Source organism: Aulonocara stuartgranti (genome assembly GCF_965226115.1).
Source record: "Aulonocara stuartgranti genome assembly, chromosome: 19".
Classification (NCBI taxonomy): Eukaryota; Metazoa; Chordata; class Actinopteri; order Cichliformes; family Cichlidae; genus Aulonocara; species Aulonocara stuartgranti.
The window spans coordinates 23,082,374-23,092,135 of record NC_138955.1 but is presented as its reverse complement, the minus strand read 5'-3'; the positions used below and the strand labels follow the sequence as shown (position 1 = coordinate 23,092,135).

The 9,762-nt window shown below is 39.5% G+C and overlaps 1 protein-coding gene across 2 annotated transcripts; it reads right to left on the bottom strand.

Moving 5' to 3' along the window:
• Positions 1-210: 210 nt before the first annotated feature.
• Positions 211-5,886, bottom strand: LOC309695486 (uncharacterized protein). 2 transcript variants are annotated; one of them, XM_082516176.1, is made up of 6 exons: positions 3,523-5,886; positions 3,251-3,395; positions 2,909-3,140; positions 2,694-2,831; positions 2,512-2,571; positions 211-2,424 (listed from the first exon to the last, which is right to left on the bottom strand). In XM_082516176.1, the coding sequence occupies exons 1-3, from the start codon at positions 3,575-3,577 to the stop codon at positions 2,993-2,995; spliced, it is 348 nt and encodes a 115-aa protein (XP_082372302.1). In that variant the 5' UTR covers positions 3,578-5,886; the 3' UTR covers positions 211-2,424; positions 2,512-2,571; positions 2,694-2,831; positions 2,909-2,992. The 2 variants fall into 2 exon arrangements, with proteins under 2 accessions (XP_082372302.1, XP_082372303.1); XM_082516177.1 differs by having other exon boundaries at positions 3,629-5,881.
• Positions 5,887-9,762: the final 3,876 nt, after the last annotated feature.

The following is a 9,762-nucleotide window of genomic DNA, read 5'->3' as shown; positions in this document are numbered from 1 at the left end:
TATGACTGTTTGAGGATACCTAATTCCAAGACCTGGTATTAGATTTGATGTTTTTTTGGGTTAACTACTGACTGAAAATGGCTAATGGTAGGATAGGGGGGCTGGGGATTCGATATGCCAATGAATGTTCTCACAAGGATGCACAGTTTAACCAACCACTTGTGTGTGTGTGTGCGTGTGTCTGTGCAAGAGAGTGGGAGATGGGTCAAGGGTGGTCTGACTCATCAAAAGCATAGGGCCTTGGACTTTATGCCATTGGCACACTCTTGTTAATATTCATAACACTGCATTTGAGCCATCTTTATCAGTGTTTCATTTTATGAACCTTTTAATGTCAAATGAGTAAAAAAAAAATTCTCCAGAGGAATCAAAATAAATACATACACAATACATTTTTAAGTAATAAATTGCACAAAAATGTTGGATATAGCAAAAAAAAAAAAGATAAAAAATGTACATGTGCAAATTTGTATTTAATTTATTTCTTTAATTTTAAAGAAAATATAAACATATATAAGCACCCCAGTGTCAAAAACTTTGGCTTTTCTGTCAGTTATTTCATGGTTCAGGCTTTACAGGGTTAAAATGTTCAAAGATAAGTATGGTGGCTCATTGATGCAATGACTGGTGCAATCTCACTGTAAGACGGTCTCAAGTTTTAAAACCCACAGCTCTCAATTAAGGTCAGTGAGGGAATATGATTTTGATTTACTACAGGAAAAAAAAAATACCCCAGTGGTTTGAAACCTGATATCACGTTACTGTTCAAATCATGAATGCGAAAGTCAACAAATGTTCACTCTTGCATGTCTTTCAAGGTTTGATCAAGCCATGTACAAATCATGCTGATGTTTTGAGTTACTCGTTTTACCATGTAGTAGCAGGTCTGTAGTAGAAAGTTTATTTTCATCCATCCATCCAAAAATGTTGCTGTCACATTATTTATATAGGAATACAATCACAACACAACCAGTTGACAACTAGTTGAGTTGAGAGCCCAACTGCAAAGAGACACAGTGACGGATTTTCCGAGTTAGAAGAAGAGTCCTATTTATACTCTAGTCTCACTGAGCCATTAAGCAAACGCATATATTTTCTATACATAGTGTATAACATGAATATGTTTGTTGTGAAAAAGATAGTTGCAGTTTAGTTCATTCTTTAAGTGTGTTTTGGATTAAATAGACCAGAATCTTCATGCATTATTCCTTATTGCTTTCAGAAAACAGCATGAAAGCACCCTCCACACCGTGCATTCAAACGATCTGATTCATGTCTTTGGTTTGGTGGCTGTTAGCTGACAATCACTGCACCACAATTACTAGGCCAGATGTGTTTGTGCTTTCCAAGCTTCCTATTAGATATTCAAAAACAAATGATCGCCTGCACGACCATAACTATGAAAGCAGATTCTGATCTGCTTCCTCAAGGGTCCTGGAGGTCCAGCCATGATTTAGCTTTAATTCTGTGACCTTGAGTAGCCATCCAGCTTTGGGTTATGTCAAAGCTGTAAACCCACAGAATTATGCTTACAAGTCTACGAGAAGTTTTCAGTAGCACTGGTCATTAGGGATGGGTATTAATTTTCACCATTCCGATTCCATTTTCGATTCTGTTTAACGATTCGATTATTTATCGATTCTCTTATTGATTCTTATTTTAAAAAAAGGAGAACCCACAGGTCGATTAGCTTTGAACTTTGTTTTATATCTTATCTTTGAACAGACAGAAATGTAGGAGTAACATGACCTTACAAACCCAACAGTGAGATCTTAAGAGATCCACAGCCTACTGCTCCTCGATGCCACGAGGACCCCAGAAAAAAAAAGGTTGTAAATGTAAAATAATAATAAAATAAATATTCTGTTGTAGCAATAACAAAGTATAACATAAATTATTCAGTGGCAATTACACAAGAATGTCCAGCAACATTTACACTCTCCTTTTTAAAAGTATATATGAGCTGGGCACTCAAAAATAAAACTATATCAGCCAGCAAAAAATACAATCAACTCAAGTCCAATGGAACAGTGCACTGTGCAATTCTGCATCCATCAACTATAGAGAATTAAAAATTATTTTGCAGAAATGTAAGCATATCTGCTTTTTCAGGAAGGATACGTGATCTTTCTGGACTTATGGTCTCTCCAGCTGTGGAGAACACCCTCTCAGACGGGGTGGAGGATGCCTGCACACACAGAAACCTTTCAGCCAGTGCTGACAGCCCCCTCTCTTGCTCCACCACCATAGGGCAGCGTTATCCTTGCAGGGGATGGGGGTTAGGCTTCTATACAGCTGGATCTCCTGATCCACTCTGTGGCCCAGGGAAAGAACGGGATGCCGTTGTTGGAATGACTGCAGCTTGTTGTCCTCTTCTTCAAAGAATTCCTCCAAGGCCGTTTTTCTTTGCTTTACTGGTGGCGCCTGAAATTAAATTGACATGATAAAAAAATAAGCAAAAAATGAACAATCAATGACATTTAAATTATCATCACAATGAACTAAACTTACATAGTCTTCTTCATCCTCATCTTCGAACAACTCTCCCTGTGTGTCTCCTTGCTCCAGGTGCTTGAGTAGAAAGTGACAAATAAACAAGCAAATCAAACTAAGTACCACAGCTCCATAGATGAAAGGTCTCACTCTCACAATGGAAATGTGCAACAATGAAAAACACTGTCATATTGAAATACCTCATCTGCTCCTGCCTCTGCCTTTGCTGCAATTGCTGCTTCCCTGATCCTGTGCCAGACTTCATCCTTCTCCACTTTGGATTTAAATCGGGGGTCCAAGATGGTGGCCTCCTCCAGGAAGCTCTTGATATCAGCGTCCTTACATTTTTAAGAGGGAGGAAAATGTGACATCATGACTGTCATTTTATTTATGATAAATAAATCATCAATTGTACCTGGTATCGTTTGGAAAGATCTTTCCAAATGTTCTCCTTTATGCTCCTTGTGAAGGCAGAGTCATCTTCTTGTACGGTGTAGTGTTACTGTAGCTTTTGCAGGATGGGCAAAATCTCACCACAGGTCGGACTTTTGTCACTGGACACTGCTAGTGTGGAGGTGTAGTGCTTCCGCATGAGTACCACAAACTCCTCTGCTTTTCTTAAGTCGTCATTGCCCATTTTAGCCAGTCTGCAAAATCAACAAAACAAAAATACAACAGATATGTTGCATAAAACAAACAAAAATAAAACCTGAGTCCAAGTTAAGCCATATTATCATTATTTTTCAATACTACTCACCTTTCCTTTTCCATGGACTTTCTTATTTGTGGATCGATGGCTGCAGCCTGGATGGCAGGAAACTGCTCGCAGAATCTGTCCATCATCAAATACAAGGAGTTCCATCTGGTCTTTACATCTAGGAGCAGCATATGCTTGGGCAGCTCTGAGGGGTAACGCGTTCACAACTTAAATGCTAATGTAATATTCCTTATCTTAGTTTATAAATTTAATTTGATCATGATCTAATGATTATAATATACACAATCTTAAAAAACTATTACTATGCTTACTGAGCAACTCTTGCTTCTCCTTCAGGACCACTTTTGTCATGTGGGACCTCTTCATCCTTAAACTTTGACATTTCCTGACTTAGCCTACAATTAAACATTCACTTACCGAAACTCGGGGGCATCTACTGTGGCAAAAGGGTGCAAGCCTTTTACAACAAACTTAGTCACTGCTCGGTGACATTCGTCTATCCTGGCCTGTGTCATTTTACTTTTCCCTGCCTCTGTGAAAGGAGAAGCCACCTGTAGACTGCAGCGAGAACTGCCAGCATCTGAGCCAGACAGACTCTGTCTGTCTCTCTCGTCATGGTCATCTAAATGCAGCGTACAGTAATGGCAGGTTTTGTAATAAGGCAAAACGTGCTAACATAATATGCAATGCTAGTTGATTAGTTACCTGCAGTATTAACGGGAGAGGACGTGCAAACGCTAACGCTGCTGCTGGGTTGAGCTTTGCTAGTCCGGAGCGGATCAAAAACACGACATTCATTTAAAGCAATCACGTGTTTTTTGAGCAAATGCTTTTGCATATTCGTAGTGTTTCCTCTCTTTGATGAAATCTCTACTTTGCAAGTATTGCACGTTGCCCTGTTGTCATCCTTTCTCATAAAGGGTAACCAAACTTTTGAGCATTTGTGCCGCTTAGGCGCCGTGTTTCCTACTGAGTAAAAGACGCTATGCAACGTGGTGACGTCATTCGAGGCATCTGGAATCGATAAGGGAATCGTTTGTAAAAATGGCAAACAATTCCAAGGAATTGAAACAGTGGGAACCGGTTCTCAACAAGAACCGGTTTTCGATACCCATCCCTACGGGTCATCCTTATATTGCTTGGTGTGCCTGAAATCTAGAAATTGTTAAAAACTGTCGGTAACTAATATTCTGTGATTGGTCTTATTTAAAATGACTTGGTTTTTTTTGTTGGTGTGGAAATGGCCTGATCATGGACTTAAATGGAATGGAGCGGAGTTCACAATGTCATTATAGTAGAAAATACATGTAGGTCATCATAGCCGAAGCAAATAGCAAACAGGTATCAGCTGCTCAATTGTTGAGTTTAATAACGACTGAAGTAAAAAAGGTTTTCCATCCCTCTGTAGAGCTTCAGGCTTGCTGAATCAATGCAATGATCTATGTTTTCTCAGCATGTGGTGACATGTCAAAACCTTTGTTTTTATTAAACATGAGTGAACACTAAACTTCATTTGGTTAATTCATATCAAAACTTACTGTTATGTTGGTAATGTTATAAAAAATTGAAGCTAATGTGATAGCCAACATTTTATGTAAGACTGGAACATGTTATCTGGAATTTCACAATCATTTAAGTATTGGATTCAGACTGCTATTATGACAAGATGGCAAATGATTCTCAGGAACTGGAAGGCGCAGAGAGAGCCTCCTTATCAACACTGGGTGATTGAATTCTAGTGATGGGTCGTTCGCGAACGAAATGGCTCTTAGGCTACGTTCACACTGCAGGTCTTAATGCTCAATTCCGATTTTTTGATCAAATCCGATTTTTTTGTCTGCTTGTTCACACTACAAATAAAATGCGAATGCAAACGCGCTCTAGTGTGAACGCTCAAAGCGACCCGCATGCGCAAAAGTAGACGTCACACACAACGCACCCCGTTTATACCCAGAGCAAACAATATTGTTTGGCTGATGGCCCTTAATATAAAGACTTCCGACTTTACGTTTCCCAATTTTTGCTTTAAGTTATTTTGTTATTTACATAATAATGTAAATAACCTAATAATGATCCTTATTGCTATTTTAGAGGAGCAGTGCTTCAAAGGATAGTTGCAGATTTCTGTCAGAATCTGCAGATTATACAGTACATAAAATATACGTGAAAATAAAATGTTCACGTTTCCCCAACGTTGTCTTCCCAACAGATTCACTAACATCTACACTGGATGGCAAGGAAGTGTTCGCGATGTCTTCTCGGGCGCTTCTCCGGAGCTGATAATTGGCGTCTGTCTTGTGTCGGTGACGTAAAAGACGGATTTAATGCGACATGACCGTTCAAACAGCAGTCACTTTCTAAAACATCGGATATGTATCGGATTCAGTACCACATACGAAAGTGACCCAGATCGGATTTGAAAATATCGGATTTGTGTCATTCACACTGTCATACCATGATCGGATATGGCTCGCATAGGGTCCAAAAAAATCGGATTTGATGCGCTTTCGCCTGCAGTGTGAACGTAGCCTTAGAGCCGGATCTTTGACGTGAACGACGCTCCTTATCACAAGCCGATAAGGAGCTTCTTTTTTTCCGCTTCACTCTGCATGCGAGCCTTGTGCTTTATGCTGGGCAGAGGGGGGAGGGGCGGTAGTTACACTCAGTAGCACAGGAACAGAGCCAGAGGGAGAGAGAGAGAGGCAGGGACAACAACGTCACATTAGAAAGGTATAGTAATCATCCACAACTATTTTTGGTTGTGGATGAAGGATTCAGAAAGTTTATTCATGCAGGCTAATATGACAGAGAATGTGCATGTTCTTTTTGTTTTCATATTATAATTTATATTTAATTGTGTTGTGGCTTGCAGTGTTTTGTGTTGTTTCACTTTAAATTTGTAAAAGAAAAAAGCTGAAAATTTAAATAGTTAAAAGTTGAAATGTGAATAGTTGATTTTTGTATTATATGATTTATTTATTACATTTTATGTGAAGTGAATAAATAAAAGTATATTTACGGTGGCCCCTAGAGACAAAGCACATACAAACTTCAAATCACATACGAACTCTGAAGCATGTACAAACTCCAAAACACGTAAAAACACGTACAAACTCCAAAACACGTAAAAACTCCAAAACACGTAAAAACACGTACAAACTCCAAAGCACGTAAAAACTCAAAACACGTACAAAAGACAACAGAAGTGCTCCAGGATGCTGGGCGCAGTGTTGAGCTTTTGTTATCTTGTGGCTACACAAGCCAGCAAGTACCAACGACCGGATTTGGTGTGTGGTAGTAACAGGTAAATGAACTTTTTTTTAAATTATTTGAATATATATGAGTGCCTGTGTATAAATACACAACCAACACACACATGCTTTCAATTGTGTAATTTAAGTGATCTAGTAGCTCTGCTTTGGAAGTTCAGTTCATGCTAGAAATGTGTTTTGTAGTTAGTACGTGCTTTGTCTCTAGGGGCCACCGCATATATTTATATATAAACATATATAAATAAAATCACTTTTTTTTTTACGTTAGTAATTCCTTTTGTGCATAATTTTATATTATTGTTAATAATAAATTAATTAAAGCAACAAAACAACCTGAAGAGCCGGTTCGGAGCCGAAAGAGCCGGCTCTTTTTAGTGAGCCGAACCAAAATCCCATCACTATTGAATTCAGAAAAGTAGCAGCACATGAAAAAAATGTCACATGATGCAGGATGTGAAAAACATGAGTACTGTTTGATTTTTTTTTCTCTCTTTTTCATTCGTAATTATTTTCTTGGTAAAAGCTGTTGGAGTGACTCTACATGGAACCTGACCCCTCCTGTTGTCCATGTTGGGTGGGGAAAAGAGGGCATTTGAGCTATCATCTGTTGTGTGACTGTGGAACAGGAACACAGCTGCTAAATGGCAAGAAGCCATTTGGTGTGCACTTTTTTTCAGACATTTTAGCTGTGTGAAACAGACGGAAATGTCCACTGATTAGCTAACTCTACATGGCTGACCAGGGAAGTGTGAGTATTACGCTAAATGATAACCATTGCTTAGTTTATTGGCTTTTCAGCCTGCTGAGATACATTGGTATGACATACCATGCTACCAAAACGTAGCCTGTACATTCCAGTAAAGACAGAAAAATCTGAGCATGTCGTGTTTAAAATGTAGTGTTGTAGCAATATTTCTGTCTGGGCCACAACAGCAGGTGCCAGTGCATTCACAGCAATTCACAGTGCATTTGAGAGTGAGTTGCTAGCTGGTGTTCAGAACAGTAAAAGGGATCTCTCACGTCTCTCTGTATCCACGCATCTGTGCTCCCGTCACTGTCAGAACTCTTGTTACTTCTTCTGTCAGTAAATGGGTGTTTTCAGAACTCAATGTTGCACCCGTGAGCAAAGCACCACCAAAAGGAAGTTTGTATAAGACTGAAAAATTGTAAAAAGGTTAATGCATTGATCCAAATATCAATAGTATAGATACCAATGCTGGTAATAGTGTCAATACTATTGATTGATAGTAGCATGACTCTGTTTATTTCCCTTTAGTTTGGTATGCAGCCCACTGAATTGTGTGAATATTTGCATTTGCAATACTAACCAATTATTTAATAACAAAATGTAGTTTCCACATTTGCACTGTTGCACAGCACTGCTGCATACGGGTCATGTTTCAGTTGGTGCCAATAAATACCTGTGCTTACTGCATAATCGGTTCACCTGGAAATGAATGCCAACACTTTGCTGCTGATGAGAAAAGGGTGGAAGTTTGTGTGGTATTTTTTGGCCAGTGTAAAACCTGGAGCTTAAATCTACTTCTTAGTCCCTGACAGCTTGAGTGATGCTGTCTATGTCTTGACTCAGTGAGCTGAACCCACCTGGGTAAAAAGGATGAGAGGAAATGTTTAAAAAAAAAAGTATTTGTCACTACCTTGGCTTCATGCACACATGTGCTTCTCAGAGTGGTCGTCTCACTGCAATCCAAAAAAAGTCATATATCGAGGCACTCTCCAGGTCACCATTACAGTTTAGGATAAAACAGTCCTTTGAATAACTTTGTTCAACAATTTCTGCGAGTATCAGGACACTGCTCCTTCAACATCAACAACATCCTAAAAATAGCTCTGATTTCCACCAAACATTTACTCACCATATGTGTGAATAATCCGCGGAACTGCTCGGGGTGATAGTTGGAGATATAGAGGCAATTACACAGTAATAGATTCAATCTCAGGCCAAGAGAAACATAATTGGAGAGAGAGCTCTCGCCTACGGGCCAGAATATTGTATACTGTCACTGTGATTATAGACACTTGGCACAGCATGGTGCTGTAGCAATTTAAAATCAGCATATGAATGGCTGACGTTAAATAGAACACTTTAGATCATGGCTTCGATTGCGCCGTAATGTTTGTCTGTGTCAACCCTATTTGTTTTCCTGCACGGCCAGTTGGCTGTGATTAAAAGAAAAGAACAATCTACGCTATGATGTTGTGTTTGTACGAAAATGCAAATGTGATAGACGGGTTGCATAGCCAAAAGAAAATGAGGTATTCAAAGAAAACACTGAGGGCTTTGGTACATTTTAATTTCACATACCAAGCGCTTAACTGATGTTGGTCCAGTGGCCCTGCGCAAGATAACAAGATTTGCAAATTTGAAATGATTGATTATGCAAACAAGCAGAGACGAAGAAGACTTGATGTTAAGAAAACCGAGGTTTACCTAAAGTTTCAGATAAGGATCCTGAAAATCTGTTATCCAGGAAATGTGATGAAGATTCTACAGAAGTCTACAGAAGCGAGACTGAGGTAAGGTCATGCTACAACCCCGTCTCATAGAAGTTCATGAAATAGTCACCTTTGGTTGCTCACACCAGAAACCCAAGTTTGTCTCATCATCAGTTTTGAATACATTATTCATTAAAGGTATCTCTCTTGGTGATGTTTAAGCAGTGCAATTATTTGTTTGAAAAAACGAAATCATGGTTGGTTGGTGAAAGTACCCAAGGAGAATCCCATGCACTTAAGCTGGGCATACACTGTGCAATTTTTGGCCCATTTTGAACCGATTTTTCAGTCGTGTGACTGTTTTGGGGATTGGCCTGAGTTTTGCCTTAATCGTGTGTCGTGCATTGTGTAGTATACATGGGGTAATAAGAAGCGATTAACACCTCACGACCAGCTCCCAATCATCAATCGTATGGTCGCAAGAAAATCAAACCTGTTTGAAATCTTGTCGCCCCTCGTGAAGGTGTCAACGCAGCCTCTCACACTGCGCACGCGCAAACACAGGAATGGAAGTGAAAAAGATGGAGTAGCACGGCAGTGCAGCGTGTGATCTCGACACAAGCGATGGAGGCACAACTTGTAGAACTTTGGCAAGCTCCTCCGAGCCTTTTCGATGTGGCCTCACAAAATTATCACGACCACAACAACCGTGAAAAGAGTTGGATGGACATTGCTGCTCAATTGCAGCTGCCTGGTCAGTGTTTTTTATTAGCAATTTAGACAAGTTGATGGTGGTGTGTGTGTGTCTGTGTGAGTGAAACA